General features: G+C 30.1%; 2 protein-coding genes across 4 annotated transcripts in view; one reads left to right on the top strand and one right to left on the bottom strand.

Annotated features, from left to right (window-relative positions):
* LOC136083933 (TNF receptor-associated factor 3-like) overlaps window positions 1-20,300 on the bottom strand; it is a 228,285-nt gene that overhangs the window by 19,659 nt on the left and 188,326 nt on the right. The gene's annotated exons all lie outside the window — the stretch shown is intronic.
* On the top strand, window positions 213-2,718 carry LOC136084358 (uncharacterized). Of its 2 annotated transcripts, XM_065804386.1 has the most exons (6): window positions 213-436; window positions 605-709; window positions 1,301-1,737; window positions 1,885-1,934; window positions 2,192-2,382; window positions 2,565-2,718. In XM_065804386.1, exons 1-3 carry the CDS (start codon window positions 214-216, stop codon window positions 1,420-1,422), a joined length of 450 nt encoding a protein of 149 aa, XP_065660458.1. In that variant the 5' UTR covers window position 213; the 3' UTR covers window positions 1,423-1,737; window positions 1,885-1,934; window positions 2,192-2,382; window positions 2,565-2,718. The 2 variants fall into 2 exon arrangements, with proteins under 2 accessions (XP_065660458.1, XP_065660457.1); XM_065804385.1 differs by having other exon boundaries at window positions 1,301-1,934.

Genomic DNA, 20,300 nt, shown 5'->3' with positions numbered 1-20,300 from the left:
ATATATATATATATATATATATATATATATATATACATATCAATATGCGAAATATATATATATTGCCTACTTTGGTTAGCACTACAACACGTTACTGGTTTAGTTATATATACATATGTGTGTGTGTGTATATATATATATATATATATATATATATATATATATATATATATATATATATATATATATATATATATATATATATTGAAAGAAATGTCTGTCAATGTACAAAAAATAAAATCAAAATGGTCAAGAGCAGTATGGAGGGAAGGAACAAAAGTTCATGAAGAAGTGGTTTTATCCAAATGGATTGATGAATTACGACAAAAAGTTTTTTGGCCAGATAAAATCAATGCTAGTCGTGCAGAAAAAGAAGAAATGGATCCTGGTCCTCACTGGAAAGTTTTTGAACTGATTAAAGTAAAGGTTTGTCATGGTATGTTGTTGCATTTTTTACTTTTTATAGTTTATGTAAAAAATAATTTGAACTAACATTTTAATACATGCGCATTAACACATTAATGAAAAAATTTTTACTGTATGGGCCTGTTACAGATTCTTTAAACTAAAATGTAATTTAATTAAAAGTTAATTTAACCTTTAGATGATGTTGAAGTTTGTAAAGGATATGATCTGACATCAGCTTCAGATCAAGATATGGAACAGATTAAAAAAGAACAAATATTTAAATGTATAACAGAAAAAAAAGGTATTTATGACTTGTGCACGGATATAAGTGTCAATTTTTTATGGTAAAGTATAGTTGAATGGTCAAATGTAATGATAGTACATATTGAATACACTTATGTTATTATTTATTTAGCCGTTAGAAAATTGACTTTTTGTAGATTATCCTGATAAAAATCTTCTTAGATTTTGAATAAGTGTATGTTTTTGTTAGTTTTGTACTTAAACGGAACATTAGGGTGACTTCAAAACAAAGTTTTTATATAATTATCTATTGGGATCCCCTAAATGACATTAAACTGTATATGTATATATGTGTATCAACTTATTTTCTCAGCGCAGTTGCTTTGTTCATCAAGGTTCGTAGGTAAAGGGTTAAGACAATAAAATACAAAAAAAAAGAGTAGTTTCCTCGCCTGAAGTGACCCATTCGGCCTTGGGGAGGTGAATAATGGTAATAGAAAAAATATACAGAATACTATATTGTGCAAATATAATTATATATTGTTGGAAAATTATTTGGAAAATGTTTAGTTCCCTTTCCAAATTAAGGTTTAGTAAACCATTACAACTGTTCCGTAACTTAATAGTAATAATATTATAATTTCTTTAGGCCTTCCACCTATACCTGAAAAGATATCTGAGTTCAATGAAATGGATGATTGTGATTTTAACAGATTCCAATCTAGTGTACATCTAATAAAATCTATTAAAATACCAAAAAAAAAATTATGAGGATGTATCAAGATGTCATGATTCAACACGCCGATCCCGTTCTAGATCTCCAATTCATCGTTCCAGATACAATAGTGCAGCACACAATAGCCGATCCCCTTCTAAGTCTCCTACTCTTCACAACTCTAGATCTTCTTACAGACAGTATAATACAAAAGACAATAGCCAAAGTAAAAAAGCTAATTGGAAAAGATCTCCTCATTGTTATCAAACTTCAAGGTCAATTTCTTCTAGTTCCGAATCTCCAACTAAGTCATCATCCAAACAGTCATCAAATGTTACAAATAGACTGGAAGAATCATTCAATGAAAAAGGGTTTTAATAATTTTTTTAATAATTTAGATTATATAAAACATTTCTGAGAAAACTTTTTCTTAAAACGTTATGCTAAAGTAACGCTAAATTTGGATTTTTAAAAGTGACTAACCTAACACTAATCCTGAATGGTTTTGTCATATTTAGGAATTTTACAGATGCTTCGCAAAACATCAGTTATCCTATCGAGACTGGAAGTAAGTTTTTGTTCTACTTGCTGAATATCTGTCTAAAAACTTTGAATAAATATTGTATTAACTCATTAAATAATATTGTATTCATCATGGAAGATGTATTGAAATGCTTTTATATTAAAGATATTAAATTTATATTAAATTTTACTGTAGAAAAATTATATATTATATAAATTAGATTATATATATATATATATATATATATATATATATATATATATATATATATATATATATATATATATATATTCTTTTTTAAGAGTTCCAAACAGGAGTAATGAAATTTATGGCAGAAATAAAGATTTTCATGAATGACATGTACACATTTATGGGAAAGCAGATAAATAATCGGGGTGAAAGTAATCGGGAAGAATTAAAACAACTGCTTGATATAGATGAGTTTTTGCAGTTTGAAGAGAACCTTGTGGAACCAGTATTCCGGACCAAAATAGTATACTTTAACTTATTTTTATGTTTAAAGATAAAATACTGAACAACTTAAATGTTAAGGCCATTTGAATTTAACTCGATACTAGTATGTCTAGTATTGCTATATATTCTTCTTTTTTTTAATTAATGTATTTATTTCTTTGCAGAACTAAAATTATGATCATTTTTCTGGGTGTATTTTAGATTGAGCATCTTAAACAAGTAGGGGGGATCGACGGTAAAGACGCAATTCGAAGAATAATAGATCGAGTTTTTTCTGTCCAACTTCAGTCTAAACTTAACATGAAAGGGACGGGTCATAAGCTTGGCATCGAAGATAAATTGATATAGCAAGTATTAAAAGGTAATTTAGTTATCAAAGTAAAAAAAAATTAATCAAAAAAGAAAATATTTTGATTTAATTGTTTTTTAATTATTCATAAATTATGGTTATGTATATTTATGTGCTTGATTTTTATGACAAAATTCTGTCAACTTCATGTTTTGATTTTCATTCTGTGTTTGGTTAATATTTTGATTTAAAAAAAAATTAAATTTATGTTGAAATTGGAATATTTAAATTTTTATTTAATATTTAAATCGTACTTGTTTTTAGAAAGCGTTTTTGCCATTTTCCCACAAGTTAGAGAAGCAGAAATTCGTGAAAGAGCGAGTGTAAAATTAAAGAATGCTCCTGGTAGAAAAAGTGGCGATAGACGAAAAATTCAAAATACTGGCAAATAGTGCATTAAATCTACTTTTTACTTCTTTTTGAGAAAAACAAACTTTCTTTAATTGCATTCGTTTTTAATACATATGTAACTGTGTTTATTTATTAAATATTTCCCTCAAGAGCTTAGTTCTTAATTCGATTGAAATTCACCTTCTTTCTACTTAAATAATTTCAAAATTTTCAAATATTTGTTCAGCTAAAAAGACTTCAGCCTTCTAAATATATCTAGAAGGCTGAAGTCTTTATAAAACTTTAAACATAGACGTTTCACATTAAAAGCCAGATCAAGAGCCAGATTACTAAAGGGTACCTTAAAGCCAGAATACTGAAAGTACCACGACTTTAGGTAGATATATCTACCTAAAGTTGTGATGCTTTCAGTAATCTAAAAGTACTGAAAGTACCACAACTTTAGGTAGATATATCTACCTAAAGTTGTGATGCTTTTAGTATTCTGGCTTTGAGGTACTTTTCAGTAATCTGGTTTTTAATGTGAAACGTCTATGTTTAGACGTTTAATACATCTGCAATAATGTCTAGCTCATGAAGTTGATATATCAACTTCGTGATGTAGATATTATTGCAGATATTTTTTAATATTGACTTTATAAAATTCGTCTTTAGCGTGTATTTAACACGTCTGAAGACGTGTAAAAGACGTTTAAAAGGCACAGTTTTGAAAAGTCTAAAAGACGCATTCGTAGACGTCTAGATCATAAGGCTAAATGACGTCTTTAAAAAGACAATTAAAAGGCGTCTTTACAAAGACGTTTAAAAGATGTATTTATAAAGATGTCTTAATGGCGTCTTTATAAAAACGTCTTTTAGCCTTTTGATCTAGACGTCTACAAGTGCGACTTTTAGACCGCCTCAAAGACCTCTTTTAGACGTCTTTTAAACGTCTTTGTGCTTACTGGGTAAGAAAAGTTAGACAAAACAAAAGCATTAAACAGAAAAATAGATTTATCACGGGATAACAAATTTCTCACGTGTGATAGGGCAAAACGTTTACCATTAGCTTTACTGCATAACTGATTCATGTGTTCCCCAAACTTTTGATCTTTATCAATTGTTATACCAAGTAGTTTTACCTTATCGGAGGCAAAAAACCCTTATATTATCTATTTTTAGCGATAGATTTTTTGTGTTTTTTGAATCAACTAAAAGAAGTTGGAACTTATCTATGTTCGCAACCATTGAGTTTAACGGACACCAATTGATGGTATTGGTTTCTTATTTTTGCAAAAGAAAAATAACCTCCTCAAAGCTATAATCACAAGCATAAATAGTGTTATCATCAGCAAAATTGCAATGTTCTGTATCTTTAATAAATAAAAATAAATCATTTATAAAGATATTGAACAAAATAGGTCCGAGGATTGACCCTTGATGCACTTCAGATAATACATCCACCCAATTTGAGGCAGAAGATTTTTATCCTTTGTTTATGACAAAAATATAGGATAGTAAGAGAATAAAAATTTCTTTGCAAAAACCACAGACGTCTAAATTAGGAATTTTTATGTCATGGGAGATATAGTGGTATGCTTTTGAGAAGTCTATTATTATTGATCCAACAACGCCCCCATTATTAATACAATTATGCCACTTATTGAGTAACAAAAAAAGTACACGTTGAGTACCGTAACCTCTTCAGAAACCACACAAAAGTTAATCAAATCTCGGCTTAGTTAATATCATAGTTTGTTTATATAAAATAGTTTCTAAAATTTAGAAAGGGCTGGTAAAACTAATTGGATGGTAGTTTGACTTATTAGTTGGGTCATTCTTCTTAAAACAAAATATAATATCAGCCCTTTTTAGTAATGACAGATTTTTACCATCATGGATACTATTATTTATGCAATATGTAAAACTGTTCGTAAAGTGAACAATATAAGATTTTAACATATAAGTTAGTATATCGAAAATTATATATAGAAAATTATATTGAAATATGATTTGTTTTACAAATTTCTACCTTAAAGCTTTGTTCTATTTAAATTGTAGAAAGCCATACCCTACTATAGATATATCACTTAATAGGATACGTAACCTAAAGAACATATCCTAATATTTGTATATTTAAAGGTACATATCCTATATGTATTCTACCTTAAGGTAGCAATTTTACCTATTTTATAAGTGTGAATAAGCTATCTGTAATGCGTTTAAAAACAATTTGTGAGACATTATAGTTTCCTTATTTAAAAAAAAATTTTAAATTAAGATATTTGTACTCAATGATTGTTTGGATATTGGCCAAAACTCTTGCAAATAATGCATGCTTTGCGCAACTCAAATAGGAACATAAAATCATCTCTCCATACAGATTTTATGTTACACGTTTACTGTCTTAGCATTGTATGCTATTTGAAAGAAATAGTACTTGTGGCAGTATCAATAAAATCATGGTTAAAAAAAAGAATTTAATGAAAGGCTTCGAATTTAAAATTGAATTTAAAAAACTCTTTGTTCTCACCACATAAACATCGATTCATCGAGTCCATCAATTGTTCAAACAATTAACATATCCTTCAGAAAATTTTTGTGCTTTCAAATTATTTTACAGGTAAAGTTTCTCACTACTCGTTTAACAAAGTGTGCTACCTATTTTCTGACGCATTTCATAATCTAGCTTTTTTTTTACATTTTTAGCAAAAATTAACTCGAAATCATCACCACTCCTCCTTAAAAACCTTAAATATCCTTTAAAAAACAAAAAAAACTTCTTAAAAGTCTTTAAATAACCTTAAAAAAAGTTAAAATTTGACTGCTCTCCTTAATTTTTCTTTACTTTCTTTTTTTTTTATTATAAGTATCAGAGTAAGTTTTTTAATGTTTTTTTTTTTGGCTTTTTGAATTTAACTTTCACTTTCTTAAAATAAATTTATTTTGTATTCTTTTCAAGTGAACACCATGCTATAAGGGATTTTTATTTATTTAGCCTCTTTTTTAATTAAAGCTATATATATATATATATATATATATATATATATATATATATATATATATATATATATATATATATATATATATATATATATATATATATATATATATATATTCAAAATTCATATTAAAAAGATTGTTATATGTTTTTCACTAATTACCTTAAGATGCCTAAATATAAATGTAGTTTCCGAAACATTTGGTTAAATAATGATAAATACACTTCTTGATTTCAGAAAGATAAAAATCCCAGCCTTGCAAGAATCAAAGTTTGTTTTAAGTTATTCTCATTAGCAGGCATGGGTATAAAGGCTCTTGATGTACATGCAAGAGGGGCAAAGCACATATAGCGATTACCTAAAGAGGGTTATGTTATTTTGTTCAAAGAAACTTTGCAATCAGTACCACACAAGCCTACCTCATTAAAGCAATATATCATTTCAGATATGCTTCAGAAAGTCGCAGTTTTGAAAGCAATATTAATTTGCTGTTTAATTATTGTTCAAAGCAAATACTCTTATAGATCAAGTGAGATCTATAAGAGTATTTGCTCAGTCTAAACAGTTTGCTTTGATATTTCCAGATAGCAAAATTGCCAGCGACTTTTCATGTGGTCGAACAAAATCTGGCTATAATGTAACTCACAGTTATGTCCCTTGTTTAAAAAAAATTCTGATAAGAGATCTTATCAGAACCTGCTGGATAACTCTGCATGTTTTTTTGATGAGTCTTACAATAAAGTTGTAAAGAAAGGTCAAATTGACTTACATAAGTGCTATTGGAATGAAGAGAGAAATACTGTTTGTACAAGATATTATACTTCAGAGTTCATGGGAAAAGCTGCAGCCCCAGTTATTCAAAATATGTTTAAATCCTACATGACTGGTTTAAATGCTGAAAAAATGCTTCAGGTTTTTATGGATGGCAGATGGCAAAAAGTGCTTCAGGTTTCTTTGAATTCAGTTTTTCCTTACATATTGTGTGGCACTTGACCGGCTGAAAATCAAAGTGTTGCCAAGAAAGCAATAGAGATTTGGTCAAAAGTAGTCTTAGTTGTTGACTACTGGAAATCTTTACCAAAGAGTAAGCAACCTGGACTTGGTAAATCAGGGTAAAACACCAACTTTTGAACATTTAAGTGCTCGAACAAATATAGTTTTAGTTCCTTTAAGGTCAAAGTTTTTTGAAGAAATTAGTTGCAGTCTAAATACATTCCTTGGAAGGTAATATTTGATCCAGATGCAATTTTATTGCTTTTTATATAATATATTTTGCTTTATTACAAAAGTATAGAAATATTCTGAGATTTTCCTTTTTATTATTTTTAAAATTTTGAGAAAAAAGTACAAAATGTTATTCACACCTGTCCAAAATTGGTAGAAATTACTTTGAAGCCCTTCAGAAAAACTCTTTGGAGGGATGATGTTGGTATAATTCCTGATGACAAAAATGTAAAATTTGAAATCATCTGTAACCGCCCGTGGAAGAAAATTTGATTTGAAGAATTTCTCTGTTTTAAGATAATTTAAAACAATGGTTTAATATCTCATTTGCATTTTTGCAGTATTTTAGGATAAAATAGCAATCAAATACTTAAATAAATACTCAAATAACAATTTTTTTTTGCAATAATTTTAGCTTTCCTGGAATTTAAAATATTTAAAAGTCAACAAAAATTTTTTCGGGAAATAGCAAATTCTCGGATACTTTGCCTTTAGAATTAGACCTTTATTGAACAAAATTTTGTTAAAAGTCTCAGAAAAATGCCAAACTCAAAGAAAACTTATGAAGACTGTAGAAAAACAGTTTGTATCTTTTGCTTGAGAAAATGTACAAGAGAGTTGAACAATCAATTAATCAATACAATTGAATCTGTGCTCCAAATGAAACTTGACATATCAGACTCTAGAGTTCCAAAAGGGATTTGTGACACATGCAGGATTGCTCTGGGAAAGAAGAAAAATGGTGAGAATGTTTCACTTCCTCTTATATTTCAATTTGAAACTATAAAAGTCAGACCTTCAACAGACCGGGAACAGGACTGTAACTGCCTGATTTGTCAAATAGGACATTTGAAGTCTTATGAAAAACACCCACTGGAGAGTTCCTCTGAACATTCACAGTCTTCTTCAAACCAAAAAAGATGTTCAGAGTGCTTGTCAATTCTTGGAAAAGGAATATCACATAACTGCTCTGACTTCTCATTTCGTGAAAACATGAGAAAACTAGCAATGAGGGATTCTCTTGTCAGTGAGCAAATTGCAGCTTCAGTTGTTACTGTCAAAGAAGCATCTCCACATGGAACTGTCAAACTTGCACAAAGCAGAGGTGGTCGCCCTTTGTGTCTCACAAAAGGTACATAAATTTATGCTAAAATTACTATTGTGTTATGTACAAGCTTTAAGGCTAAGCATTCTTATCCTTAGTTAACTATTTTAAGAAATCACAGACACGTTATCAAAAAGCCCCTTGTAAAAAGAGATATTTTTGTTAGTTATCTCTTATAATAAAATAAAAGATTAGCTAGTGTTTAATGTACCCTTAAATTTAAGATAGGGCAATGTTTGAATAAGTAAAAAATTTATTTTGTTGCATGATAAAGTACACCAAACTTAACTTACAGCTGAATTTAGTTGAGTCAAACATATCAAATAATTATCCAAGTTTAGTGTAGTGTCAAATCAGTAAATGCATATTTTCTTACACATTTAGACTAGCACCTAGCCAAAGATCAAAATTTGTTAGATAGATAGTCAAATGCTTTTTACTACTTATGTTTGTTTATCCATCATAATATCATTATACTTTAAGTGTCTATTTTACTTGTAGCAAACAAATACAACTATATATAAATGTTTTCAACTTTATTTTAGGACCATCAAGTGCCAAAAACTTTTTGGAGACACCCCACTACTGACAGCAGAAGATCTGGTGAATGTCCAAGTCAACACTGATTTGTCCAGTTCCTCAATGAACAAATTGGTGTCTACCATAAACCAAGTCACCAAAAGTCACGTTGTGGAACCCAACTTTAAAACAAATTTTATTGAGATTGGAAAAAAGCTGTCTGCTCATTTCACTCAAACTGACATTGAAGTCTGCAATGGCAAATCACAGAGAAGGAAGCAATTAGTTGTACACTGCAAAAACCTAGGAGAACTTCCGAATGATGTCCTGCTTCAAAGACAAGTCTATACACAGCACATTGTGAAACTTGGTCTAGATGGTGGTGGTGGCTTCTTTAAGGTCAGTCTGGGCATTCAAGAGATGGAGCAAGTGTTAGAGTCTAGGTCTCCATCTTGCAAGAAAACCTTGACATCACAAGTAGCTAAACAAAGTGGAGTGAAGCGTCAACTTCTTGTTGCTGTAGCAGAAGAAGTTCCAGAAAACTACTACTTAAGAAATATTTTGAATCTTATTCATCCTGAGGATGCACATTTCCTCATCTCATGTGATTTGAAGTTAGCCAATATTATCTGTGGTTTGCAGTCCCATTCAAGCTCTCACCCATGCACTAGGTGTGAAGTTGACTCAAAGGATTTGTCTGCATGTGGAAGTCCTTGAACATTTGGTTCATTGAGAAAATGCTTCAAAGCATTCCAGGACAATGGTCTGGACTACAAAAGAGCCAAAGATTTTAAGAATGTTGTCCATGAGCCTCTTTTAAGCTTGCCTGATAATGTCCTAGTCTTGGACTTCATTCCACCAATGGAACTCCATCTCTTACTTGGAGTAGTCAACCATCTGTTCAGAGCATTGAAGGAAGAGTGTTTGAATGCTGATGAGTGGCCCAAGGCTCTTCACATCAAGCCTCAGCCTTTCCATGGTGGTCAGTTTGCAGGAAATGAGTGTAGAAAACTCCTCAAAAATGTAGATATCCTTCAGAGGCTTGCAGTAGAAGACTGTGCGTTCAACATTTTTGGCATTGTTGATGGACTGAAAAAATTTGATGCAGTGGTGCCTGGCTGCTTTGGAATGACCCTGGAACCTGACTATTATGAAAAACTATCATCATTCAAAGCCTCCTATCTGGCTCTTGACAGAGTAAGTGTTACTCCAAAAGTTCATGCAGTGTTTTACCACATCAAACACTTCATAGAAAAGAATCAAGACTCTCTTGGAAGATATAGTGAGCAGGCCACTGAAACTCTTCACCACAGCAAGTCTCATTGGAGCAGATACAAGAGGCCAGTAGACCATCCAGAATATGGAAAGTAGCTTCAAACTTGTCTCGTGGACTACAACAGCAAGAATATCTAAATTGGGAGTAAAAACTATTTTTTTATTCTGCCAGTAAACTAAAATTTTTTTTTTCAGGAATGAGTAATTTAAAACTTTCTTCCTTCTTAGAAAACACAGAATACTTCTTTTTATTCCTATCAATATTATGAACATGATTGTGGTTTCATGTGTGGATAAGAATGCTTTGCAATGTAGAATTTAAAAACTAATATTTACTAAAGAATACATCACTTTGTGAAAATGTCACAAAGTTTATCAGCTCTTTACCTTATGTTTTAATCTAGTTATGTACACATATGATAATATTTATGTTTAAATATAAACTTTCAAATTTGAATGCTCTAGAAAATCAAAATAAACAGAATGCTCTCATTTTCTCTCTATTGTGTAGGATGTAATTTTCAAATCAAATTTTCTTCCAACGACGGTTACAGATGATTTCAAGTTTTACATTTTTGTAATCAGGAATATTACAAAATTCATCCCTCAAAAGGGTTTTTCTGGAGGGCTTCAAAGTAGTTTCTATCAATTTCGGACAGGTGTGTATTTTTAATCTTGCTATCTTTTTCTTCTAGTTTCTTTTCAAACTGATAAACCAATGACTCCTTTTCTTGTGGAGACTTTTGAAGAACTACTACGCAACTTTTGTGCGAAGTTCATTTGATTAGATGTTTCTTTTAAATGACAAAACCACTATGTCTTTGTTAAATATAGATTTATTTAATTGCTCAAACCGGCTTTCAACCAGCAAAATTGATGCGTAATTCCATGTCAAATCAGCAGAAAAAAACATAAAATGTCACCCCATGTTTTGGGTTTTGCTAATTTTTTAATATGTTATAGGGTTTATGAAAATTAAGAAAATCTAAAATTTGGAACCTCCAACCCCTTACGGTTCTTGAGATATTCAGGATTCAATTTTCTTATTTATTCTGACATAGCACTTTTTTTTGCAAAATACTTTTTTGTTGTTAAATAGCAATATATTTTATAAGCCAAATGAGGTATCATTCTGAAATTTGTACATAGATAATCTTACGCATGGCGAATACAAATTTCAAATTGAAAACTTTTTTAACCACCATAATTGCATATAAATTAGATAATAAATGGATATATTTTGGGGTATTTTGATGGTCAAAATAGTGATGTCACCTTGATCATTATTTTTGAGGCATTGTTGTTACTTGTAATATAGATATCAAACATCACCATTAATAAAAAATATATTACTGCATTTTTTAACTTTTCTAAATGCAGCCTTTTAAGTAAAGTATATATCCGGAGTCAGCATAAAATTTGTTGCTAAACTATTTATGGCAAAACTAACTATATCTTAATTTTATATTGTAATAAGATATTGTTCAAGTCTTTTTGAGGCAATAATAAATTTATACTTTATTTATTGTTTTTGTACCTGGGGAGGGCTCATGGTCTAAAGAGGAGAGGAGGGGGGGAGTGTTATTAAGTTATTAGGCTTTTTGCCAGCCCCCCTTCTCTTTCTCTTTTTTTTTGTTAAAAACGTAAGTGACTAGGAGAAGTTGTAGCCAAGGAGTGCCAATTACACATACTCAGATAAATTATTTTTTTCAATAATTTTTTATTTTTATTTTTCATCTAACTCAGTTTCTGAAATTTTATATATGTGACCATTTGTCGCAGATGGCGGATTATTGGTACATAAAACATGATTTGATGGGACCCAACGCATATCTTCTCGTGCGGACTAAACAAAACTGGACTGGGACCATGTCAATGGGACCAAATTGAGTTTTATAATCTCAATCTTTTTCATCTTTTTGGTTATAATTCCAATCCATCAAAAATTGTCATACTTGCAAGCTACATAATCTGTATGATTATAAATGATCTGCTGCACAACCAGCTCATTTGTTATCTGTACAAGGTTAAATATCTGAGCATCAGTTTGTTGACTCATCCTTTTTAAAGAAATTGTATATTTATTGTATATTAATTGGTATAAAATAGTGAAAACATCTTGTTCCTGGCAAGATTCTTCGCATAGTAAACTGTTGTAATGGTGGTCGAACTTCATTTATTTCTGTTTTATAAACCAAAATGAATTGAATGTTTTTTATATTGGTTACACAAAATTCAAACATCTTATCTACATCTAAAATTTGTCCAGTCATTTTCCTTTTTAAACTGGCTTGTGCAGTTAGTCTTTTTACTGTGAAAGTTCTCTGTAAAGTCACCCAATATTATACACTCATTGTGATTTAAAAACTCTTTGCAGTCTTTGAGGTACTTGGCCTGACTTTTAGTTATAATTGAATGAGATGTAAGTTTATCTATTTTATTTTATAAGGTCAATAACATTTTCAATATTGATTTTTTAATTGATCAGTGTAGTTCTATCAGTAACTTCCCATTGATTAATTATTATTTCTTTTTCATTGTAGTCAAATTTTCCTGTTAAGAATTCTTTTAAAGCAGTAATACCAGGACATAGTAGACACCAATGTTACATGCACTCTAGATTATCCTGATTGCAAACAATCATTCCCATTAAATCCCTATAGTCTTTGTCAATTTTAAGAGCATCAGTTAACAACTTAATATTCTGACGATACATACAGACAAAAACACTGTGAGTGCCAGACAAGTTTGTGGTTACACACTAAATTGGACAAAGGCTGCAAAACTTTGAAAATCCAACATTTAAATTAGTGTTCAGAATTAAATGCTACATGGATTTTTTTTAAATTAATCAAAATACTCGCATCATCAAGTATTAGTCTTTATTGCATGTGTTGTTTGTACTCTATACTGACAAAATCTTTTTTTTCCAGGCATCATTTGTGTGTACTCGTCACTTTGATAAAATCAATGGTTTCATTGGAAAGCGACTTTCCATTTTTTGATGATAGTTTATAGAAATTTCTATGTTTTTTTTTAGCTTTTCTAGCCTTTCGTATAAGGTAATCATATGTAACCTTATGTAACATCTACTGCATAATTTCCATCCAGGTATAACAGGAACATCTTGTGTTTTAAAAGTAATTGCTATTGATAGCAATATCTTCACATTTCCTGTAAAAAAAAAAAAAAAAGAAACAATCATTTATAAAAACTAATATCAACTAAGCATCATTGTAAAATCATGTAAGTGTATTTATTAATTTATAAAACAAATAAACTTTAAATTTATAAAAATATTTAAATTTTCTTCTTAAAAAGGAATTTTGTTGTCTTATTTTTTTAGTATATTTAGTTACTATTTAATTTATTCTTATCATGAAAATGATATTAAAATTGCCTTTTACACTTTGCTTTTGATTTCTATGTTTTTTAAATAGATTACAGCATTTCTGAAATTTTCTTTCAAATGCAACTCCAAAGTGTACTCCATGATAATAGCAAACTGTTGTAAACAATTTTCAACAATCAATTAAACCAGCTCTCCATAGTAACTTGTGTTTTTCATCACTTAAAAATGTTGATAGTTCTTAAAGACTTTGTCTTCTTGCTAGTGATATTCAACATTACATTATAATCCAATAGATCACTTTTACATATTTTCCAACTTTTAAATTTCTTCAAAAAATCTAGTTTTCAAATATTATACAAAATATATACTTTTTAGAAATATCATTAATATTATTTAGTTTATAGTAAATTATTTATACATTTTATTATAATATCCATATAATTGGATGAGCCATATTATATGACTTTTTCTTATACATGATTAAAGGGTAAATAATTTTTATTTTATTTACAGATCATATAGTAATTATTTAACATTTATTAATTAAGTAAATATAAAAATTCTGCAAAGTAACAGAAAACTAATATTTACAACATCAAATCAGAAGCAATAATATAATAATAAGGAAATTAATGGTTTTATCTATAAAAGAAAAAAATATGTCTTCTATAAATATAACCTTTTACAAAATTGTCTTTTATAAATGCATTTGGATTACAGCCTAGTAAAGTTTCTATACTTAAAAAAATGTTGGTCTTTTACAAAAAAAATTAGCTTCAATAAATAAAAATGTTTTTTCAAATTATTGCTCCATAAGGCCTCTAAAATTATCGATTTTGGAAAAATATTTAATTTGGAAAATTTAACTAATTTTATTATTAATGTATATATATATAATTATTTTTTTTTTTTTTTTTTTTTTTATGGTGGGCGGGGGGAGCCCACCCGCTAAAAAAAAAAAAAAAAATTGCGCTCTCCTCATACTTAGAACCTACCCTAGGCACAAAAAAATATATATATAAATTTCAAATTTATTATAGTCCTCAAAAAGACTTAAATAATATCTTTTTACAACATAAATTAATGTCATAAATAATTTTGCAACAAGTTTTATGTTGACTCAGCATATATACTTTTCTTAAAAGGCTGCATTAAGAAAAGTTGAAAAATTTAGTAATATATTTTTAATAAAAGTGATGTTTGATATCTATATTGCAAGTTATAACAATGCCTCAAAAAAAAATGATCAAGGTGACATCACCATTTTGACCATCAAAATACCCCAAAATATATGCCTTTATTATCTAATTTTCATGCAATTATGGTGGTTAAAAAAATTTTCAATTTGAAATTTGTATCCGCTATGTAGAAGATTGTCTATGTACAAAATTTCAGGATGATACCTCATTTGGCTCATAAAATACTGCAATTTAATAACGAAAAAGTATTTTGCAAAAAAATCCTGAGTCAGCATAAATATTGAATCCTGATAATTTCAAGAATCGTAAGGGGTTGGAGGTTCCAAGTTTCAGATTTTCTTAATTTTCATAAACCCCATAACATATAAAAAACTTATCAAAATTCAAAACATGGGTGACATGAGCCTGCATGGAATTACCCTGATATTAGTTTTTTAATGAAGTATTATCTCTAGGAACTCAAGAGTAAGAGAAAAGTTACTGATGTTGAAATTGACATGTTTGAAAAGGAAATATGTGATTTTCTTTTCTCAATGTGTACTCATATTATTTAAAAAAGCCCTTTGTCTTCGTTGGTTGCTTGCTGTCTGGTGTGTATTTCCCCATCATTTATGGTTGAATATCACAGAAAAGTGTGAGTTTTTTGACAAACTTTTAATGAAGCTTGTTACTTTCAAGAAAATTAGAGCTTCTGTTGGTGATTTTGCTTAGAAGAATATTCCAGGTCCTGTAAAAGTGTGGTTGTTGATAACGAAGAATTATTTTTGACTTTTGATAAAGTTAAGGATTATTTGGACTACTTTTAGTGGAAATACACTGATTTAAAGATGTATGCAAATCTACAGCAGATTTTAAAAATTGTCCTCATTTTAACGCAAGGACAAGCTTAAGTTGAACATGGTTTTAGCAGCAACAAAAGTCTGATCCGTAACAATATGTCCCCAGACACTATAATCTCTTTATGTTCAATCCAAGATTACCTCATTTCATGGCTTCATGGCTCATAAATTTAAAATAACAAAAGATTAATTAGATACTGCACTCAAGCAAGAAAGAATTATTTTGATGATCAATGTTCAAAAGCCTTGTCTGTAGAGAAAATAGTGAAAATGGAAGCAAAAAGAAAAGTTATGGAAGATATTGAAATTGTCAATACTTATATTTGACAGACATTATCTATTATTGAGAATTTAAAGAAGTCATCTGATGAAATTAGATTGCGTTTTTGCGGTTTTTTAAAAAAAACGCAAAAACGCAAATTTAATTGACCAGAATGTTTTAAGAAACATTCTGAATGTTCTTAACAATATAATATTTTTATTTTTTATTATTTTTTTTAAATGTTTTTTTTTTTATTCTTTTTAATAAAATGCTTTATTATTATTTTTTTATTGTAAATCATGCGCGGAGAATTGCTACATCAACTATCTTATAGCCTGACTCGCAACGAAGTGCTGCTATATCGACTGACAAATAGCCTGACTCGCAAGGGAGTGCTGCTACATTGACTGAGGGTTTGGTTGGGGCAGGCAGTCTATCAAATATTAAAAAAAAACTTTCGGTCTTGCATTTTAATTTTTACTTTTGGTCAACAAAATACGGAAAAACTTTCTAACAACCAGTTAAGAGTTCTATATATATATATATATATATATATATACGTAATTAAGTTTGTAGTTCTAAATTATAAACTTATTAAAACACTTGTATTTCACACACAATGGAACAATTACGAATTTTTTAATGTCAAACATAATAAAAAACTCTTAATATTTACTATGTCCTCCTTTTGCCTCAATCCCAGCCAATATTCGCCGGGTAATAGATTCATGCAAGTTAGTTATAAAATCCTGGGGTATGTTTTACCATTCTCTTTGAAGTACTTCAAAATAGTCTTCAGCATTTCGCAGAGCATGTTCGACCTTCTTTCTGTCCATGTAATCCCAAATATGCTCAATTATATTTAAAACTGGACCCTGGGGAGGCCAGGTTATCAATTTCAGTACTCTTTCCTCTGCCATTTCATTTAAGTAATTTTTTGCCACTCGGAAACAATGTTTTGGGTCATTGTTCTGCTGCAGAATAAAATTATGACATATTATTTTCATTCTGGATGATACAGCATGGTGCCTAGAGATATCCACAAAAAGTTCCCCGGTGAGTCGCTTCCCTATTTTAATGAAATCACCTACTCCAGATGAAGATGACCAGCCCCAAACTTGTAAAGAGCCTCCTCTGTGTTTAATTGTAGGGTTTAAACACTCCGGATGATGGGCTTCTTCAATTCTTCTTCAAGCATATTGGTGTCCTTTCATTCCAAAAATTTCGAGTTTGGACTCATCAGAGTACAGAACCCGATTAAACACTTCCTGGGCCGAATCTTTGTGTTTTGCATAATTAAGTCATTTTTCTTTATTGCCACACCGTAATAATGGTTTTTAAACTGCAAACACCCTCTTAATCAAAATTTATGTAGATGCTGTCGAATAAAAGAAAAGCTGACATTTTTCCCAATTACTGTGTTAATGTCATTTACCAGCTTGGTTGATGCTTTTTTGTATTTCTTAAAAATAGGGTTTTTAATTATATATATAATATATATATATATATATATATATATATATATATATATATATATATATATATATATATATATATATACATATATATATATATATATATATATATATACATATATATATATATATATATATATATATATATATATATATATATATATATATATACATATATATATGTATATATATATATATATATATATATATATATATATATATATATATATATATATATATATATTTATATAAATATATATATATATATATATAAACAAGTATATATATAAGTTCTAATATGGAGCTATAGCACCAGTTTGTAAAGAACCATTGATAGTATGTAAACCGCAGGCAATATCAATGAGTGTACTTAATTCAATGTTATAACATTTTTTGTTTAGCATTTCCAAAAACAGTTTATTTACATTTGGGTCATCCTGAAGCATTTTTCATCATTTAAACAGCCATATTGATTTGAATTTATTTAGAATCTCTGGGGCTGCAGCTTTTCCCATGAACTCTGAAGTATAATATCTTGTACAAACAGTATTTCTCTCTTCATTTCAATAGCACACATGTAAGTCCATTTGAACTTTCTTTTCAACTTTATTGTAAGACTTTTCAAAAAGACATATATATGTGTATATATACATATATATATATACATGTATATACATACAGTATCGGACAAAACGAGTGCAACCAAATAATGCTAATTTAGTTTCTTTATATAAAAGTGCTGCATTTTTTCAATTTAGAGAAATAACTATGTAACTGTTTAGAGACAAAGTTCTTCAAGTTTTAGTCATTACAAAGTTCATTATTTGTACACGAAAATTAATAGATTCATCAAAAGTATAAAAAAAAGTCGATTTCCTTCTCGACAAAACAAGTGCAACTCGACAAAATGTTGAACAAGCTGTATTTGGCTATCAAAATTTTGTGATGAATCCTTTGTTGTCGATCACAGCCTTGCATTTTCAAGGCATAGATTCGATCAGGTGATCAATGAAACTTTGTGGAATCGCTGCTTATGCCTTTTCGATTCGTTCAAACAGTTGGTCTTTATTACGAACACCTTCACGATTAATTCTGCGGTTAACAATTTCCAACAGGTTTTCGATAGGGTTGAGTTCCGGAGATTGAGGCGGCCAATCCATCACCGATAGGTGGTTGTCTTGAAACCAATGCTAGACTACTGTTGCAGTGTGTTTCGGATCGTTGTCTTGCTGAAAAACCCATTTTATTGGCATATTCCATTCAGCATGAGGTAACATAACATCTTTCAGGATATTTTTATACATAAAACGGTCCATTATTCCATCGTTTCAATGTATTGTACCTAGACCGTTAGCAGAAAAACACTCCCAGACCATTACATTGCCTCCACCATGCTTCACGGTCTTTTGGCAGTAACGTAAATCGAGGCGTTTTCCGGCCGGTCGTCGTACACGGGAAAATGCCATCGCTCCCAATGATGTTGAACTTTGATTCATCACTGAACAGGACAGTTCGCCATTTATGCACATTCCATTCAATATGAGATGTAGCAATCAGAAGTCTTTTCTTCTGGTTTTTTAGTGAAATCAGTAGTTTCTTTGCAGGGCGTCGAGAAAACAATTCAGCTTCAAGAGCGCGTCGTCTGATTGTTCGGTCCGATACGGGCAGCTCTAATTGCTTTTGTATCTCGACTGATGATATGCAGGGATCCTTCTTGACGTATCTGACAATCATAGAATCCTCACTAGAAGTGGTGGAACGTGGTCTTCAACCTTTTTTATCTGCTGCCAACTTCCCCGTAGAACGATATTTGGAACATAGTCTTGATATGGTCCATTTTTTCACGCGATATTTATCACAAATATTTTTTGGCGATATTCCACTTACGTAATCGCCAAAAATTTTCTTTCTTAGTCCCGATCCAAGTCTGTCGGGAGCCATTTTTGCACTTGAAGTCATAAAAAAAATAAAAATAAGTAATCACGCTTCTCAAGGCTTACCGTGTTACATTTACCTTGTGATGATACAATAATGCTCTGTGGAACACAACGTCTTGGTTGGATGTGGACTGTATTGATGTAATGAAACACTTGTTGTATTTCATTTCTTGTATTGATGTTCTTCGATAAAACACTTTGATAAAACTCACTTCAATAAACTGTCTTGATAATACTGACTGATTGACTTCCATATACTGACTGAATTACATGTCGATTTACATGTCTCTTATATAGTAAAATGAACCAGTGTGAACCTGTTCTGTAAGACTCTAGATATTAATTTATATGTATATATATACACTAGTGGCCATTGAATTAAAGCCACTTGATGTTTTTGCTGTAAAAAGAAATATGTATAAAAATGTAAGAACAACGTCATGCCGTTCGGTTTGTTTATGTATGACGTCTCTATTAATTATGTTATGCATATTATACACGTGTTTGGCTTAGTATTTAATTAAATTTCATGATTTCTTGCTGAAAAACTATAATGTTGTTATTACTTATTTTAGTGTGATAATGGGGAAAAAGCCAGATTTAATGCTTTTGTCAAGGGGCAAATTGTAACATTGAATGCTGAGCGTTATTCTCAGCGTGATATTGCAAAGAAACTGAAGATTTCTAGAGGTGCCGTTAAGAATGTTTGAAGATCTGGAGGTGTTTCACGACGTTCCAACTGCAAGGGAGTACGAAAAACAAATCATCGTGATGATCGTTATTTGAAGAGCATTGTTGTGTCTAGTCCGCATACTTCTTTTGCACGCGTTGCAAGCCTAGCTAGTGACAGGGGTATTCAAGTGAGTGCTAGGACTGTTAGGAGACGTCTGTCAAATGGCTTTGGTTTTGTAGCTCACAGACCAGCGAAGAAACCTCTAATCACGAAACAACGACTCCTCCAGCGATTGCAGTTTTGCCGTGCGATGAAAGACAAGTCAAGGGAGAGGTGGGAGAGAGTCATGTTCACAGATGAAAGTTCCTTTCAGCAGCTACGAGGCCCTGGTTACAA

Source organism: Hydra vulgaris, chromosome 08, assembly GCF_038396675.1.
Source record: "Hydra vulgaris chromosome 08, alternate assembly HydraT2T_AEP".
NCBI classification, from domain to species: Eukaryota; Metazoa; Cnidaria; class Hydrozoa; order Anthoathecata; family Hydridae; genus Hydra; species Hydra vulgaris.
Note: the sequence above shows the minus strand (reverse complement) of the source record. Positions and strands in the feature narration are given on the sequence as shown.

What these genes read in the sequence shown, in the direction of transcription:
- LOC136084358 (XM_065804386.1), top strand. Translation starts at nt 214, where the DNA reads ATGTCTGTCAATGTACAAAAAATAAAATCAAAATGGTCAAGAGCAGTA. An exon ending in TAAAGTAAAGGTTTGTCATG is followed by an intron (nt 437 to 604) that starts GTATGTTGTTGC and finishes TTTAACCTTTAG; the next exon opens with ATGATGTTGAAGTTTGTAAA. An exon ending in ATGTATAACAGAAAAAAAAG is followed by an intron (nt 710 to 1,300) that starts GTATTTATGACT and finishes TAATTTCTTTAG; the next exon opens with GCCTTCCACCTATACCTGAA.